The sequence below is a fragment of the Chaetura pelagica genome, unplaced genomic scaffold (assembly GCF_000747805.2).
Source record: "Chaetura pelagica isolate M959 unplaced genomic scaffold, ChaPel_1.0 scaffold40, whole genome shotgun sequence".
NCBI classification, from domain to species: Eukaryota; Metazoa; Chordata; class Aves; order Apodiformes; family Apodidae; genus Chaetura; species Chaetura pelagica.
The window spans coordinates 1,308,287-1,327,644 of NW_009952160.1; the positions used below are offsets into that span (position 1 = coordinate 1,308,287).

Sequence of the window (19,358 nt, forward strand, 5' to 3'; positions counted from 1 at the left end):
GGGGGACGGTGCCACTCGCTGCCACGTTTCCAAGCACCGAGGGCAGCAGTTTCTCACTGTGGCAGGAGGTAATTGCAGCTCTTGGCGGTGGCAGCCGTGGGGCAGCTTATCGTGGCAGTTTTCCCACGCCAGTTTTTAACCATGAACCATCTCTAGAATGCACGCAGGCACAGCCACAAGAAAAACAAGTAGCCATTCCCAGGGCTTCCAAACTCTGGCACACTTTTCCTCCTCTGTGGAACACTTTGCATTCTTTATGTATAACTTCTCTTGCAATAGGATGTTTTGCAACCTATTGTTAAATCCTCATAGTGCTCCTTGTAAAACTTTCTGAGATTCGTCAGTCAAAACTATTTGAATCCACTTTCAAATTTTGCTGTCCTGTCTCTTTGTTTTCCCCTACTAAATACTGTCTTTTGCTGTGCATACTTTCCTAAGGATAATGAGAACTGATATTCTACAGCACTTTCTGGGCAGTATTTACAGAAACGATTACATTTTTTGAAGGTATGTAATGACATTGACAAGGGCGTTAATCAAGATGGATAGATAAATAAAATGAGAAGGGTCTTCCATGGACATGTGACTTACAGGTCCTGAGCACATTATTAGTAAACATTCAATAACATGTATCTATTTATAGGTTGTATTTTGATCTTCAGCAGCAACTCATTTTTATTGATAACATACAGCTGTATCCTGCTTGAATTTTCTATTTCATTCACAGCTGCAGGTTATCCCAGTACATCCTACAAACCTGTTCAAGGCTTCAACAATATAACTAGTAAGAGTGTTCTCTTCCAGATCAGTCGCAGGTGTCCCTTGAAAATGCTGTTAATGGTATCTATCTGGACTATGATAAAGACACCAGTGAACTCAAAGGAAATGTTACAGTATTTATCACAGAAAAACATCATCAGAGATAAAACATCCTATTGGCTGGAGCAGACCTTACTATTATATGGCTGTCACCATCTATCTCTGAGAAACTGAAAACAATTTTTTTGTCTGTTTTTCAAAGTGAGAAATCTTCTAAGGTCAAAAAATTAATACACTTCAGATGGCCTCAAGATTTTCCTTAAGTATCTGGAGAATAAACAGCCATCAGAAGAAAGGACAGAATACTTTCTGAAAGAGAGAAACCTCCCTATCATCAGAAAACATGATGACACGGAGGCAAAGTAGAAGTTCTCCAGTGCAATAGATTCAGCAAAGTGATGTATAAAACTGTGCAGTCAGGTTTTGGTTTGAAAAAGGATTATTTTTCTGAATGCAGAAAGGAGCTATGAGGTGACATTTTACGTTCATGCTGACAGGGGATCGAGCTATCACACTGTCTAGGCCTTGGAGTGTTACCCAGTTCATTAGGTAGACTCAACCTCAGAAACAGAAAACTAGCACTCCTAGATCCTAATCTGAGATTGCTCAGACTGTTAGTGGGCTACCTGGCATAACAATGTGAGATAGGAACCACAGCTAGCACTGGAGTTTGGAGGGTTTAGTCTGAAGCCTCAGAGGCACTTAGATTCTTATCAATATAACAGATGTTCTGGTAGGTATTCAGTGCTTAGAAACTCCATAAACACTCTTCCTCCACTCTTGACCAGACAAATTGCAAAAATTTCCAGACCAAAGGCTATGGGAACTTAGGATGCTAGAAGCTGAAGGCTCCAGATTTTCACCTTCCTGACAGTTTACGAAGCTAGAGGCCTTAGCAGCTAGGTAAGCTACCAAAATCTTGTCACATTTCAAAATCTAATTCACCCAAAAAAAATATTTCTACATTGAAAAAACACCAGTCCTTTGTAGAACAGTATTTGTACTTGAAGCGGTTAGGCATTAGTCTCCTGCAGATGTCTGTTGATGGGGTAAAACAATAGAAGATGAGATGACTGCTAGGTTGGACATACCTTTCCTAGAGTAATTGGCCTTGTTTTACATGTGGGATATTCCTTGTCATTGCTATGTCCCTAAAGAGTTCTATTCACAGTATAGCAAACCTAGAGGTTCTTAACTAGCTCAGTGACACAAGCCTGATAAACATTCAAAAAATAATTAAAGAGCTGTGTGTCTGTATGTAACAGAATACAGCTGAAATGTCACCTTTTGGCAGTCTGGGTACACATTGTTATTATTTAGTACTGACAAGCTATATTATTTTATTTTATTTTTTAGCAAAGGCACAGAAAACTAGATTTATTACACCGGAACTAAAATTTGAATCTTGTAATGCCTTGGAAGAAAACAGGATTCTGACTATACTTTGCTAGGAGTAAATGTTTTCTTCTGTTACGTTCTCTCCTGGGAGTTAAAGACCTTTAATCTCTAGCTCTTTACTATCAGGCCATCACAGTAAGAGAAGTAGTTAATGATTTTCACTGGTTCATACAGGTATATCAAAGAACTTTGAACATAGCTACTGTTGTTTGTTTTATTTAAAGCTATGCAGAAATTGTTAGCTCAGTCCTGACAGAATTAAAACTTTCAAATTATTTCATTAGGAATCTGTGTGTTGTTACTTAGTATGCAGACAGCTCTTGCTCCCTAAAAACACAACGTTCAGTCTTTGTACTTCATCTTAAAAGCTATTTGAGAACTGGAGACAGTAGTTGAGTAGGCCTAGATATATTTTCTGACACTATGACTGAAATTTTCATCAGATGCTTTCCTGCACAGCAAATACAACTGATATGTGTTTTCAGGTGTCAGTGGAACTACTGAATTGTGTGGCTCTATTTTAAAAGGAATATCATCTTCTTAAAACAAATCACCAAATCCCTAGAGTGGGTTTCATCTCCCTTGGTATCATAGAATCATAGAATCTTAGGGGTTGGAAGGGACCTCGAAAGATCATCCAGTCCAACGCCCCTGCCAGAGCAGGGTCACCTAGAGCACATCACACAGGAACGTGTCCAGGTGGGTTTTGAATGTCTCCAGTGAAGGAGACTCCACAACCTCCCTGGGCAGCCTGTTCCAGGGCTCTGTCACTCTCACAGTAAAAAAAAAAATTCTGATATTCACCCTGAACCTCCTATGCTCCAATTTGAACTCATTACCCCTTGTCCTATCACTGGTCATCACTGAAAAAAGCTTAACTCCATCTTCCTGGCACTCACCCTTTACGTATTTGTAAACATTGATGAGGTTGCCCCTCAGTCTCCTTTTCTCCAAGCTAAAGAGACCCAGCTCCCTCAGCCTTTCCTCATAAGGGAGATGTTCCACTCCCTTCATCATCTTCGTAGCTCTGCGCTGGACTCTTTCAAGCAGTTCCCTGTCCTTCTTGAACTGAGGGGCCCAGAACTGGACACAATACTCCAGATGTGGCCTCACCAATGCAGAATAGAGGGGGAGGAGAACCTCTCTTGACCTACTAACCACACCCTTTCTAATGCACCCCAGGATGCCATTGGCCTTCTTGGCCACAAGGGCACATTGCTGGCTCATGGTCATCCTCCTGTCTACCAGGACCCCCAGGTCTCTTTCACCTACACTACTCTCCAGCAGTTCAGCCCCCAACCTGTACTGGGACATGGTGTTGTTCTTCCCCAAATGTAAAACTCTGCACTTCCCCTTGTTGAATTTCATCATGTTTCTCCCCGCCCAACTCTCCAACCTATCTAAGTCTCTCTGAATGGCAGCACAGCCTTCTGGTGTGTCAGCCACTCCTCCCAGCTTAGTGTCATCAGCAAACTTGCTGAGGGTACATTCTATACCCTCATCCAGGTCGTTGATGAAGATGTTGAACAACACCGGTCCCAGTACCGACCCCTGTGGGACTCCACTAGTCACACACCTCCAACCAGATTCTGCCCCATTGACTACAACTCTCTGACTCCTTCCTTTCAACCAGTTCCTAATCCACCTCACTTCCTGATCACCAAACCCATACCTGATCAACTTTTCTACAAGGATGCTGTGGGAGACGGTGTCAAATGCTTTACTGAAATCAAGATAAACCACATCTACCGCTCTACCATCATCTATCCACCTAGTAATTTCCTCATAGAAGGCTATGAGGTTAGTCAAACATGATTTACCCTTGATAAAACCATGTTGACTGCTCTTGATGACCCCCATGTCCTTGATGTGCCTGGAGATAGTGACAAGAACAAGTTGTTCCATCACCTTTCCAGGGATGGAGGTGAGGCTGACCGGTCTATAGTTACCCGGGTCCTCCTTCTTGCCCTTCTTGTAGACTGGAGTGACATTTGCTATCCTCCAGTCCTCAGGCACCTCACCTGTTGCCCATGATTTACTGAAGATGATGGAGAGTGGCCTAGCAATGACCTCCGCCAGCTCCCTCAGCACCCTTGGGTGCATTCCATCTGGACCCATTGATTTATGGATGTCCAGATTACTCAACTGATCCCTAACCCAATCTTCATCTACCATGTCAAACTCTTCCTCTATCTTGACTTCTTCTGGGGCTATATGAATCTGGGGCTCATAGGGAGACCCTGCAGGAGTGAAGACAGAGGCAAAGAAGGCATTCAGCACCTCTGCCTTCTTTATATCCTCTGTCACCAGGGCTCCCACCTCATTCATCAGTGGGCCTATATTGCCTCTAGTGTTAGCTTTATTTGCTATGCATTTGAAAAAGCCCTTTCTATTATCCTTAACTTGCAAGGTTAAGTTCCAAGGAGGCCTTGGTTTTCCTAGCTGCCTCCTGACATCCTCTGATAATTGTCCTATATTCCTCCCAAGTGACCAGCCGCTCCTTCCATGATCTATAGCTTTTCCTTTTCCACTTGAGTTTGCCCAGCAGTTCCTTTTTTAACCATGCTGGTCTCCTAGCTCCCTTACTAGATTTTCTACCCATTGGGACACACTGATCCTGTGCTTGCAAGAAGTGGTCCTTGAATGTTGACCAGCTATCTTGAGCCACTTTACCTTCTAGCACCCTGTCCCATGAGACTTCCCTTAACAATTGATTGAGGAGGCCAAAGTTTGCCCTGTGGAAATCCAGGGTTCTGGTCCTGCTGGGTATTCTGTTCCTCCCACACAGGATCCTGAACTCTACCATCTCGTGATCACTGCAGCCAAGGCTGCCACTTACCACCACTGCTTCAACAAGGCCCTCCTTGTTGATTAGTACAAGATCCAGCAGCGCTCCTCTTCTAGTCGGCTTGTCCACCATTTGCATCAAGAAGTTATCATCAATGCACTGGAGGAACCTCCTAGACTGTGAAAGGCTGGCTGTGTGAGTCTTCCAGCAGATATCGGGGTAGTTAAAATCTCCCATGAGGACCAAGGACTGTAGTTGTAAGGCTGCTTTCAGCATGGAACTTGTACAAGCCTGGTTACTCAAGTATTTTTTTGAGATGAACTTGCCAATGTTTGTACTTTACACAGTTATCCTTTCTGTAGTTCCCAGATAAATTTGTTTTAAGTCTAGTTTGTATGTACTTGCAATACATTCCAATACTACATCTTAAATGGTAGCAAAGATCTACAGTTTGTCAAGAAAGTACTTTTCCACTGGAGTCAATTTTGACAAACAGTAAATCAAATTAATCCATCTGCTCTCTGGTTTAAATTTATATAACAAATTTAGCAACAAACTCATGTTGTATTTACAATGTAATCTATAAAGTGTATTTACAATGTAATCTATATTCGCAGTTTTCAAATTTACTTTTCCCCAACTATCATGGATTCATGTCTTGTCCTCAAAGTCTATTACTTATCCTTCTTCAAATCACAATGTGGCAGAGATGGGCTGATGGTGTGTATCATTACCAGAATGATTACAGCTGTACTGCAGGACCCAGAAGAGAGAAAAAGCACTCATTACTGCTTATTATACTTATCATTCATTGTGTGCTAAGCCTGTGTAAGCACACTGAGAGAGGTAAACAATGCATACAATATGTAGAGAAAGAATGATTTGAAATGTTTCTACAGTAGAACATTTCCTCTTAGTGAGTGTGTCAGTATAAAATCCTGGTCTGATGGATTTTCTGTTACTACCTAGGGCAGTTTAATTTTTTTACAGCTTCTTGGGTGCTACCGTATTATTAATAGTTCAGATTCTTGTTTGTATTTTACAGGCAATGTTCCTCCATTTTGGGCGCAAGTGTAGTAGCATCCATTCTAACCTCCCAGGTTTTTCAGATACGTTTATAGCTCTCCCATCCACTACAGTCAGGTTTGTTAAAATAAACTTTAAATGTTTTATGCAGGATTTTTTGTTCTTTCTGCACTCATAATGTGTTGGAGCTTTTCCTCATACACGTTCTGCTAAGCTCATTCTTTTTCTTGCTATGTCCTAGTCCCCACAGACTTATCTTCAAATTTTAAATTAACAGGAAAGAAATACCAAGATGATATTTGAATGCTTGCCTGAATCATCACTAAAGCTTTTTGTGCAGAAATCCTAATAAAAACATCAGGGCTGTTTGGGGAATGGTTTTGCTGAGGTTTTTTTTAAGGTTGGGTTTGATCTGTTAGAGATTACCTGGCAAACTCTTATTTTCTGAACAGCTTTATCTTTTTTTCTTCAGTATAGGTCTTCAAGAAAATAAAAGTTATTGGTAGTGGTTAACATGGATTCACCAAGGGGAAATCATGCTTGATCCCATAACATCCTCATTAAGAAACTCAGGAAGTGTGGATTAGATGAGTGTACAGTGAGGCAAATTAAGAGCTGGTTGAGTAAAGGAGCACAGAAGGCTGTAATCTATAGTGCAGAGTTGAGTTGGTGGACTGTAGCCAGTGGTGTCTCTGAGGGGGTCAGTGCTGGGCCCAGTCTTGCTTAGTTTATTCTTCAATGACCTAGATGAGCAGTCTGAGAAGCTAACCTTGTGGCATCAAGATGTCTTGGCATTGTTGGAATATAAGCTTGTGGTATTAGAAATGGAAATGAATGTTTGTCTTTCAGCACCTGATATTGTACTTTCTCTGTGCAATCCCACAAGAAATCTCCCCATCTCCAGCTTATTGGATCGTGACAAGTGGACGGAGTGTATCCTCAGAAAGTTCACTGATGACATAAGACTGGGAGGAGAGGCTAACACACTAAAGGGCTGTGCTGCCATCCAGCATGACCTGGACAAGCCAGAGAGTTGAGCAGATGGGAACATAACAAGGTTCAACAAGGGCAAATGTGAGCTCCTGCAATGGGGGGAACAACCCCCTGCATCAGTATAGGTTAGTGGTTGACCTCCTAGAAAGCAGCCAGGAAAAGAAGGATCTACATGTGAAGATCCCATGGTTGGTGGGGAGGAAGGTGCCCCAGCAGAAGTTTCCCTGCAACCCATGATGAGATAGCAGCTGTGCCCCTGAACTCATGGAGGAACATGGTGCAACATTCCTTGAAGGTACCAGGAAGGGTGAACTTGGATTTCGCTGCCAGTGGACTTGGATTATGTAGCCATGGAAGACTCCGCATCAGGGGCCGTGACTGTTCCTGAAGAAGCCTGTGACTCTGGGGAAGCCCATGCTGTAGCAGCTTGCTCCTGAGGGACTGTATCTTCTGGGAAGGACTCATGAAAGAGACGTTCATGAAGGATTCTCTCCCATAGGACAGACCCCGGGGGGAAGCAGCTGTGGAAAACCGACCTCCACAAAAGATACGTCTCTCACCCAAACTGATTGCAAAAGAGAGAACAGATGGAAGAGAATGAATAGAGAAACAATGGAAACACTGCGGGGATTGTGCTGCGGGTGGTGACTTACACAATGAAGGACGAAGACGGCCAGCCCCACCTTGCTGTGTTTGCAACCAGGACCCAGCCCTTGCAGAAAGCACAGCCTGGGGCTGGGAGCTGAGCAGACAAAAAGACCCATCAAACAATCGTTGAGGGCTAATACGGGTCGTTGCCGCCTGTTGTCCGCTGCTGCTGGAACAAAGGAGAGAGAGGAGAAGATAGAAGGAAGAGGAATAAAACAGATGAAAAGGAGGCTTCTGTGGCTGAGGGAATCAGCTTGTTCCTGCTTTTTCTCGTGGAGTCTGCCGCAACAGAGCTGAAGAAACGGAAGAAGGGAGCTGGAGCTAATACTGCATGTCTTTACTATGATTAAGTGATTTGCTATACCACATACAAACCACATCAGAGCTGGAAATGGACATCTGAGTTTTAGGCCATATTCCCAAAGTTTACAGAATATCAGTATTGAGTTCTTTCAAGGAAGTTATTCTCCTTCCTATGAACCCATTTATCTGGGAACTTTAACAGGAATCATTCAAATAAAGTATTAATTCAGTTGTCATATTCTGCCCCTTTCCTCCTCTATCAAAAAGCCATTAAGTCTTATGCTTTCAGAGGTGTAGCCTATTTTGCCTTATTTCCTGAATATCTCATTCTAAATAGTTATACGGGATCTTTAGTTGTATACTTAACCTCCACCTAGTTTAACAGCAACAAAAAGAAAGTTTACATTAAAGAAATTTAGCAAATGCCAAAGATACTTCATTAAAAATTTCCAGTCAATATTGAATTGTTTCAGTCACAGGCAATATAGTTGAATATCCAGTAAGAGTGGTTATTTTAAACAGTTTTAATAGCATGCAGGGTATAAGTCAGAAGAAAAAACTAAAGCTATATTTTCCTACTTTTGATGATTGCATACATATTCTTTCTAGCTTTCAGTATTGTGTTATTTGGAGCTGAGAAGCCTGTAACTGTCACTTCAAAATGTCTGCCTACACAGAAGCTGTAAGAAAAAAATTTCTAATTTTATAGAAAAACATTAACAATGCTTAAAGAAAACAGTTAGACAACTTTCTGTATTTATTCCAGACAGAAACTCAGACACTTACATTAACAGACATTTTGCTCTTACAAACCCACCTTTAACAACAATTTATATTTCTCTACAAATAAGAAATGAACTTACACTGTAAAGGTAACATGTAAAAATATTTAAAAAATATGTCTATATTTGCACATTCCCAAGTGTATCTACAGTCTAAAACCCCAGCTAAGGCACTAGCACATAATATGTTCACATTAAAAGAAACCAATTTTAAACATCCACAGTTCCCTTTAATATACCAAGTTATTTGTGTTCTCTCACTACAATCTCACTTAGGTATTACTGCATAACCAGGAGCAAATGGGCATCACAGTCAGCCCAGCTGAGCTCATTTATCTTGCTTGGTTTTTTTAATCAGAGTATTCCATCTTGTTTCACTTAAGTTATAAATTAGACATTTAAAATGAGACTGCAAATCTAGGTGTCTCTTTTTTGTATACATAGTGGAATACAAAAAAAAGCAAGTTAGAGAATGCTAAACATTAACAAGTATTTTCAATTTTTCAAGAACTGGATATGATCTTTTATATTTAGATAATGGTACACAAGAACTTTGGTGCAAGTGTTGGAGCAGTGCTTATTCTTACTGGCTTCTTACAAAAGCCCCCAATTCACCACAATTTATGTGTGTACAGCAGATACCATTTCTGAATTCTTTCCTGACAGGGCTGAACTTGCTGGTGGAGGCTTATACAACCATATTGCCATGACCACAGCGATAACCGTGATGATCTTGCAAATAGCACCTGAATGCAAAGAATAGAAAAGTTCTTGTTTCAGTTACCTTTAATAGTAGACAAGAGTGTTTCAGTCATACACAGAATTTCACAAGGTGAGTTACACTGCAAGATTTAAATGGATGCTTTAAATTTCAACATATTTTACATTAACTGCAAAGGGCTTGTAAAGGCAGTCTTCCAACTGACTTCAGCTCCTTCGCTTGCCCACCAGTTCTTGCTTGCAGCAGCTATTGCCATTACTTCAGTTTTGTATTTGTTCCCTTCACTCCAGCATGAAGAGAAAGTCTTCCTGACTTCTTGTTTCAGTACTGTTCTTCATTGCATCAACATTCTCTTTGCCGCAAACTAAAACTCCCCATTATTAAGTATTGTATCCTTAACTACTCTAAATGCTTGTTCCCTTTACTCACCACTGGTACATCATCATATTTGTGTACCTTAAGGGAGTGGGAGGGGGCAAGAAGAGAAGAGGGATTGTGTTTTATCGCAAATATGCCCAAGAGATACTGAAAACTGAAGTTAAGACTTTCAGTTTCAAGTTTAGATGTTGCCTACAGTGCACAAATTGAACTATCACAGTTGCTAGAAGACAGGTATCACAGATGCAAGCTTAGCCTGCCTTCCCCCTCCTAGACACACACACACCTCATATATTTTAAGCGAACAGATTGATAAATAACTCGAGAACATTTTTTACTAATATTAAGAGGTTTTTTCAAGATCTTGGTATTAATTTAGGGAGAAGAACTGCAAAATGACAAGAGGAAAAAAGCTCCTAAGACCTTAAACTGCCAACATATCCAGACAGGTAAGACTGAAACATGTGACAATCACTTAAAATTCAGTAAATAAAGTATGACACTGAAGATAGACCAAAGTATAAAAGATTTTTTTTTTTTTTTAAATTTAGGTAATTTTTAAAGAACCACTTCATATGGTCTTGCTCTTTCCTTGTTGTTTTGCTTTTTATTATTAAAAATCAGGGTTTTTTAAAAAACCACTGCTGCTAAAAAATAAAAGTTGAAGTTCCTGTTTTAAAATAACTCCCACCTAGAAGTCAAGGTCAATATATTTATATTACATGTATTGTAATATATGTATGTATATGTATATATGTATATGTACATGTATTTAGTATGAAAAAGTCACTTACTTATGCCCATCAGCAGATAAGCCATTCTTTCATTGTCATAAACCCAACAGGCTCCTTTAACGTGACATTCATTAATATCCCAGAGAGTACAACTGTTGTCTATAGCAACACCAAACAAAATTGGACCAGGAATAGTACCTAAAAAACACAGTAATGTTAGAACACCTGAGTTACTTACAACAATCTTACCTGGTCTTAATACATACAGTAAAATGCTAAGCTGGTGGGGAAGATAAAATGGGATAGCCACACACTAAAGATAACTTTGGGTAAAAAGTCATAGGACTTCTATTACATATCAAGTGTGTCTCTTCCATTTTCTTCTCACCTAATAGGTAGAATGCAGAGCATCAGTTATTTCTTTATACAGCTCTCACTTTATCATGCAAGAGGTCTGTTCAAAGACTTGAAGTTTTTATAACTTCTTCAGTTTCATTGCAGAAGTGTAACCAAAATTAGGGGAGAAAACAACTAATTAAGAAAGAGGATTTTAACTGAAAGAAAATAAGTCCTTTTTCTCAGATGATACACTAATCTGTTTCAAATGAAGAGAGCACCAAAATATGTCCCTGCCTATGGCAAGAGTGTTGGACCTAGGTGGTCTTTAAGGTCCCTTTCAACCCAAACCATTCTGTATTATTTTAACATGTTCAATTATACCTTTTTTGTATCCCTCAAATGTAGACAAGATTCCAGAAAAAAAAAAAAATCCCTAAAATGAGTAGTGTTTACAATTATTCCTGCATGAAATTTAACAGATGTGTGATTTTAGTTACAATAGTGCTTTATAAAGAACAATTGTTTTGCTTCCAGGTATGACCAATTTTATTATAAACAGTCTTGGTACACCACTGCACGTCTACATAACCTACACAAGCCCTAAACCATTCCTGAGCTAACAAGCAGCTATATCCTCACTACAGCTTTTCTGTCTAGAACCTCTGTGTCATGTCTCAAGTCTACAGAACAAACACCTCACTGGCACAAACAATGATACTAACTGGCAAAAGCCCAGCTAGACCTCACATCAGCCACTGACATAAAGGACAATGGAAAGTCTTTTTACAAATACACCAACAGTAAAAAAACAGCCAGGGAGAATCTCCAGCACTTATGGGATGCAAAATGTCATTTATCAAGAATTCTGACAAAAAGGAGAGTTCCCAGATGACTGGAGGCTGGCTAATGTGACACCCATCTACAAGAAAGGCTAGAAGGAGGATCTGGGCAACTACAGGCCTGCCAGCCTGACCTTGGCACAGGGCAAGTTCCTGGAGAAGCTAATCTTGAGTAAGCTCACACAGCAAGTGCTGGGCAGCCAGGGGATCAGGACCAGCCAGCATGAGCTTATGAAAGAGAGGTCTTGCTTGGCCAACCTGATCGCTTTCTATGACCATGTGACCCACCTATTGGTCACAGCCTATAAGGCTGTAGACATTGTCTCCCTAGACTTTGGCAGGGCTTTTGACACCATCTCCCACAGCATTCTCCTAGAGAATGCTGGCAAGTCATGGCATAGACAAGTGTACTCTTCACTGGGTAAAAAACTGGCTAGATGGCCAAGCCCAGCCAGTTGTCAGGCACTGGAACAGCCTGCCCAGGGAGGTAGGTGGTTGAGTCACCATCCCTGGAAGGTATTCAGAAGCCATGCAGATGTGGCACTTTTGGACATGCTCTAGTGGCCAAGGTTGTGGATTTGTGTGTGTTGAAGACTGGACTTGGTGATCTTAGAGGTCCTTTCCAACCATGATGATTCTCTCAATGCAGAAAAATTCTCCTATCCTCTGCTGCCACAGATCAAAGAATCAGAGAATGCCAGGTTGGAAGGATCATCTAGCCTAACCTTTTTTGGGCTCTACCATAGTTTTTATGAGATAGCTCAGCACCCTCTCCAGCTGATACTTAAAGCTGTCCAATGTGGGAGAATCTACCCCTTCCCTTGGGGGACTATTCCAATGCTTAACTGTCCTCATGGTGAAAAATTTACCTCCTGTGTCCAATCAGAATCTCCCATGGAGCAACTTGTGCCCATAACTTTCTGTGTTTTCCATGTGACTTCTTGTAAACAAGGAGTCTCCATCTTCTTTGTAGCTACCTGTTAAATACTGGAACATGGTAGCAAGGTCTCTCTGAAACCATCTTTTCTCAACATTGAACAAACACAGTTTTCTCAGCCTCTCTTCATATGACAGGTCTTCCAGTCCTCTGGTCATCCTTGTGGCCCTTCTCTGGATCCTCTCCAGACTGCCTGCATTCTTTTCGTAGAGCAGGGACCAGAACTAACTTCAAGTGTGGTCTGACAAATGCCAAGTAGAGCGGGATGATGATTTCTTTATCTCTGCTGCTGATGCCGTTGTCGAAGCCCAGTATTCTGTTGGCTTTCTTTGCACACTATTCACTCATGTTGAGCCCACTATCTACCAAGACCCCCAGGACCCTTTCCAGAGGGCTACTGTCCAGACAGGTGGATCCCAGTCCAAACTGCACTCCTGGCTTATGTGTTCCCAGGTGCAAGACCTTACATTTCTGCCCATTGAACTTCATAAGATTCCTGCTAGCCCACTCCTCCAGTCTTTCCATGTCTTCCTGGAGGATGGCTGTCCCTTCTGAAGTGTCAGCTTCCCAGTCATCTTAGTATTGTAAGCAAGCTTCATCAGGGTGCTCTTGATCCCAATATCCAGGCCGCTTATGAAGATGTTAAATAGCATTGGGACCAATATCAATCCCTGGGGGACCTCAGTTGTAACCAGTTACCAGTTTGAGGAGGAACTATTTACTATCACCCTCTGGGTACAGTCTGTCAGCTAGTTCCCCACCCACTGCACAGACCATTTGTCAAGGCTATAACAAGTCAGTTTCTCCAGGAGGAGGCTGCAAGGGACCATTTCAAAAGCCTTGTAAGAGTCCAGGTAGACAACATCCACCGCTCACCCTGCATCAACCAAGCAAATTACTTTGTCATAAAAGGCAATCAAGTTTGTCAGGCACGATTTTCCCCTGGTAAATATATGGTGGTTTTTTTCCTATCACATGCTTCAACTGACTTATGACTGCCCCCAGGAGGATTTGCTCTACAGCTTTCCCAGGGACTGAAGTGAGACTAATGGGTCTGTAATTACCTGGGTCCTCCACTGGACCCTTCTTATAGATGGGGGTGATATTAGCCTTTCTCCAGTCCTCAGGGACATCTACTGATCTCCACAACTTGTCAAAGATTATGGAAAGCACTGGTAAAGACAGAGGTGAAGAAGGTATTGAGGACCTCTGCCTTTTCAACATTCTTGGTGACTAGTTGACCTCTCCTGTTAAACAGCAGGATATCTTGAGTGAAGTAAATCAGAGAAGCCCTCATACAACACTTAACACTACCTACCAGGTAATTTCTATCTGTACAGATGCCAATTCTTATGATTTATTGGCAGAATAACCTTGACTAACCAGAGTTTCAGCAAGTGCAGCAAAGAACTCACACTGGTAGGTATCTGATCTCAAACAGGAGGAAATGGCTGCAGCACTAAATATTAACAGAAGTCTTTTCAGTAAATGAGCTTTGACCTAGTCTTGAATTATACATGGCATCTAAAATGTGTCTAAGACAAAACCAAGAGATTAAGATATGCCTGAGAAAATTCACGTGTGGTTCAGAGATAACCTACATTAAGCTTAGTGTTTTACTTAAGGTGATTTGCTTGTCTCACTGAAACCCTGGAGTTACTTGCATTTAGAATGTAAATATTAGATTTCCCATAAAACCTCAGTAACTGAGTATAAAAGTGTCTACAATTTCAATAAAGGCTAAAAATAATCAAAGAAATTGAAAGGGAAGGGAGAAGGAAAACTCCACCTATGCACTTTAAAATATGCTGTCATGGCAAGTATAGATACAACTGTATGCAACAGTGTCACTAACTTTTGGAACTTGAGGTGTTAACTATATGAACCTGTTTTCTATATACATAATGTTTTCTTTTTCAGCTTTCAGAACAGGTGTCCTTTTAAGGGACATGACAGCAGGTGCCTTCTGCTGAAAGACTGACAGCTACCTGCATTTTGTTAATACTAATATGAACAAGAAAGGCTAAAATTAGCATGCATGCCCTATTTAAAAGAGGAATCTGAATTCTGTCCTATAACAAGTGTACTCTGTAAACCAATGACAGGCTGCTTCAAATTTATATGAAAGCTTCTTGCTATATAAACCTAGAAAAACATCCATTAAATAAGTTATGCAGAGGCCAGTGTTTCAACAAGGCAGTCATACCCAGTAGTCGTAGAAACAAAGACTGTACTCCAAGAGCAAACGCACGTTGTTTATCTGACACACACCTGTAAAAGAGATTTACAGTTTAAGACTTGGCAAAGAAGTTTTAGCTGTTCTTTTTTTCCAATTTGTCCCTCAGTGAATGTTTTGTCTTAATATACTACTTTAATCTGTTTATTGCAAAGGGTTTTAGAAAACTGAAGAACTTTAACAGGTATTTGGAGAAAAGATAGAAGCAACTTCTATAGCTCACCAAGGAATTTTACATTTAATTAGTTTAACAAAACAGTATAAACAAAAAGTAATTTGAAACCTGGCACTACTGATGCACAGGCTAGTTGAATACTTTCTTCATCCAAGCACATGGCACATGTATTGCTTCTTGCTTTGACAAAAGCAATCAGGAGTGCTCCCATAAAAGAGGGATCTTGCTACAAATAGGGAAGTTGGGTTTTTTTTAATTGATTCAAACAGTACCTACCAACCAAATGCCATTACAGAGATAACAAACAGTGGTATGACTGTCCTCTGCTTCAAGTTCTGCCTGCTTATTACACCAAGTAACACAACAGGAAATCCCTTGCACAGTGGTTTAAGTCCTCATTCCAAAGCAAAACAAATTAGAATATTTCACAGATCTGATTTTTCAGAAGTATGCTACTCATTTCCCAGCCCAAAAAACATACCTGAGAATGGCCACAGTTGTTGGAGTAACAGCCATATATGTAAAAATGACAGCAAAAAAGAAGAAGGTCAGAAATAAAGGTAATAATTTGCATTGTGTTGGGCATTTCCCAGGGACAGCTTCATAAAGAAAATCCTCTGAAACACTTTCTCTTTTTGGTTTCCCAATACAGGAGCAGTTGTGGTATGTCTGCAAATAGTTTATAACACAATTTAGCTTTAGGAGTGACGCGAAGTGACAGTAGCATGGTAGATGTTGAGTCTGCACCACACTGAATAAAACTATAAATCATTACTTTACAGTGTAGGAAACAGTCCATTTTCCCTGTGATAGTTTGACACTAACCCTCATTTTAAAAACTGTTTCAACAGAACTTGACTGATCCAGCTCAACTGAGCAAAAATTACTTCTGTTTTTGTGGTCTAAGAAGGCAGTGTTCATCTCCATTTTGTGTGGGGCAAGTTTTTAGGCACGGGCATAAAAAAACCCCAAACAATTTCACACTCCACAGTACCCAGAATCATACAAAAAAACCAGCAGACTGAGCCTTGAAATGCTAACTTTTGCACTCAAATCTTATTAAAAGTAAGTGAAGACAACATCAGTTATTATGGGTTAAGCTACAGTATTCAAACCAACGGAGTCTTCTATAGATATAAATAGATTAAAAATGTTGAATACATACTTCTCAAAGAAATCACTTATTTGAAAACATTAAGCACAACAGGGGGTGTCAAGAGTTGGAGGGAGGAAATATCCCTTTTCTCTGTCCCCAAGAGACTAGTTCCATTTGCAAAGTGCAACATGAACAAAGGGTAGCAGAAGTTTCAGTTCCCTTCCAGCTGAAAATAATTCACATGGTTCTCAAGTCATTTTTCCAATACTGAAATAAGCTAATGTTAACTGCTACCTAGTTTATTAACCACAATTACTGATTATTTATGTACAATTCAATAGTTACTCAAAAAAATTTTAACTGCCTTGACTAATGTTACTTGAAAGGGGTTAATTCTCCAGATTCACATCTACTTGCACCACTGTTTCCTCAAGCCTTGTTCTTCACGCTTAGGTAATACATACCCAGTTATAACCATAGCAGAACAAACTGGAAACGACAACAGTTCACATCCTTCCAAGATGCTGACAAGTCCTAGATCACTTAGCTTGACAGTCTTAGCTATAAAAACGTTCATTTTCACACTGGCTGTACTTGACAGGAAGAGAGGTAAACTCTACTGATAAAACTTAACAGAAGTAATGTTGGACTGCTGTTGTAAGCAGGTGAGCAACTACAACAGCTATGCTATCAATTAAAGTTTGCTTTCAAAGAAAAAATTAGTGAAGTGCAAAGTTTTCACAGCCATAAGTAGTCAGCCTCTTCTGTTTTTTTTTCCTAGATAATGCCTCCTCATTTACCATTGTCCCTCAACAATTTATAAAGCCCCAGAACCAACCCCTGGCTCAGCCTTCCTACTTTTAAGTTCTTTCAGAAGACTCTCAGTTCTGGGAAGGCTCAATGACAATCAGGCATTTTCATGGCTTACCACTCCTATAATGGGGGCAATTGACATTCAAGGTTTCGAAATGCACAGAAGCAGGATGCCACACACACAATTGACACTACATTACGCTTAAAGATCTAGAATAAGAACTGCTTAATCTCAAGACAGTTGTTGATTTCTACTTTCCTGATTGTTAATTCAAGCTTATTTAAGTGTATTCGGGTTTCCTGCATTTTCAGCATTAGGAAGCTTAGGACAAGCAACATTTGCAGTGTGACAAGTGAACAAGTGAGAAACATGCTGTGACTGACCAATCAAATGTTCCAATGGAAAGACTCAGAGGTGATGAGTGACATGCCCATGAAGCTCACAGAACAAGGCACACTGTCAGTGCCTACAGCTGTTGCAAAGAAACCAACAGCAGAACGCAAACAGCTACGTCATTTTTGTGTTTCTCCCCGAGTTCATTAAGTGAATGTGAAAGTCTCTGGGAGGTAGCCAGACCAGCACAGGGGTCAATGTGGCTCAGACTCACAGAGTACAAAAAAAAATAATAGCAGAATTTCAAAAAAAGCAATAGATTTGAACTGACTTCAACACACATATGCCTTCCCAGCACCTGGGGAGGCCCAGGATTGTGAGAAGCATGTTAGAAAGCCACCAATGGGAATCACACACGTGTTGTGAGTGAACTGTCTGTTCCAATTGCTGTACTTTGCTAAACATAACTTACATTTGTATTGTGCTTTCAGTATATTTTGTATCATTCTGCTAAATAAGAAATCCTGTGCAACATTGCCAAACAAATATATTTTATATTCAATATTACACACTCCATAAGTGTAATATCTAGAAGCACCTGGTCAGAGATTATTGGATTCTGATGCACACCAACATGCATCCTAAGTGTTTCCAATTCACACAAAGTTTTCTTTTAGTAATTACCACTTAGATTCAGAAATACTGTGATTTTCTGTCATAATAAGGGGAAAGTGTTTTTGATATAAAAATCAGTTTTCCAGAAAACCAGAACAGCACAAATATGTTAGACACCTTTTATGCTATAATGTACCTTTTTCATGTTGTTAAAAAAACGTGATGCACATCCTGCAAAACAGGGAGAAAAGTATTCAACTTCATCTCTTCCACAAACCGGGTAGTACACAGATCGCAAACATCTGCAGTCAGCATTGCATGGTGCAGTCAAGTTATGTAGTGTACCTGTCCTGAAAGGTAAAAGTTAAGAGGCTTTAAATAAAGTAATTTAAAAACAGAGGATATGTAAATAAGTAAGGCAGTATTTGTAGGAAAATAAATCTCTAAATATTCAACTCAGGTGATTCATGCAGCTAATTACTTAAAAATAAGCCATGTTCCTAGTAGTTAAAACTCTAGAAAGAATTCCCATTTCAATATACCTAGTTATTTTTGTGCTATTATTTCCATAGATTATTCCTCCAATTTTCATTCCACAGAACAGGTGACAAGATTCTGTGTTCTAACCTAATTCTCATATCATTGCCTCTCTCATACACTTATACACTTGAATTTGTTCAATTTAAATTTAAGAAAAAATGCAACATTAATATAAGCAGTGTTTGGTGTTGTTTATTCTACTGATCATGTTCTAAGCATTGGAGTTCTTTTTTCTGTCTTGGATTCAAGTCCATTTGCAAACCACTGCATTTTTACTGTTTAATATTCTTACACAAACATCTAGATTGTTCCAGCACCAAGACACCTGCACATGCTAAATGCTGGGTGCCATGACATACTAAGTCATATCATGCCCAAAGGGACATTAAAGATCTTTGGCTGTTTAGGGAATAACTACTAGTGAAGAACAGACTATTCTAAACTCTTGCTAACTACTACTACTCTCAATTTCCTTTTAATACATCAAGACAAAACAAAACATTAAGGTTTTTTTTTTAATTCTATGATGTAGTTTTTTTATGTGTTAACACCAAATCCAGCAGTGCATTAAAATATATTTACCCATTATATGTTTCAGAGACACCTGCAAAAGGCTCATTCCCACACTTAGCAAATAAAAACACTGTGTTTAATAGTAGGGCCACTGTGTAAGTGCCTATCATGAACTTGATTATGCTTCTGCAATCCATTTTGCACTTGGAAACCAAAAGGCCACTTATGATTTGGCCTAGTGCTGCTGCTGGAATTAACACGAGCCCTAGAGAGAAACAAGACACCCGCAATTACACAAAAATGCAAGATATAACTAGTGAAGCTAGTGCAA

The 19,358-nt window shown here is 40.0% G+C and overlaps 2 protein-coding genes across 2 annotated transcripts in view; both read right to left on the minus strand.

The window, feature by feature from the left end:
* Positions 1-6,826, minus strand: part of ST8SIA4 (ST8 alpha-N-acetyl-neuraminide alpha-2,8-sialyltransferase 4) — a 47,622-nt gene extending 40,796 nt beyond the window's left edge. Inside the window, exon 1 of the mRNA XM_010007227.1 lies at positions 6,801-6,826. Within this exon, the coding sequence (XP_010005529.1) occupies positions 6,801-6,826 (26 nt within the window). The remainder of the gene's footprint in view (positions 1-6,800) is intronic.
* A 1,486-nt stretch (positions 6,827-8,312) lies between these two features.
* Positions 8,313-19,358, minus strand: part of LOC104397278 (solute carrier organic anion transporter family member 4C1-like) — a 38,907-nt gene continuing 27,861 nt past the window's right edge. Inside the window, exons 8-14 of the mRNA XM_010007228.1 lie at positions 19,097-19,292; positions 18,171-18,324; positions 15,598-15,785; positions 14,912-14,976; positions 10,651-10,788; positions 9,391-9,503; positions 8,313-8,348 (exon numbers count right to left, since the gene is read on the minus strand). Of these exons, the coding sequence (XP_010005530.1) occupies positions 8,313-8,348; positions 9,391-9,503; positions 10,651-10,788; positions 14,912-14,976; positions 15,598-15,785; positions 18,171-18,324; positions 19,097-19,292 (890 nt within the window). The remainder of the gene's footprint in view (positions 8,349-9,390; positions 9,504-10,650; positions 10,789-14,911; positions 14,977-15,597; positions 15,786-18,170; positions 18,325-19,096; positions 19,293-19,358) is intronic.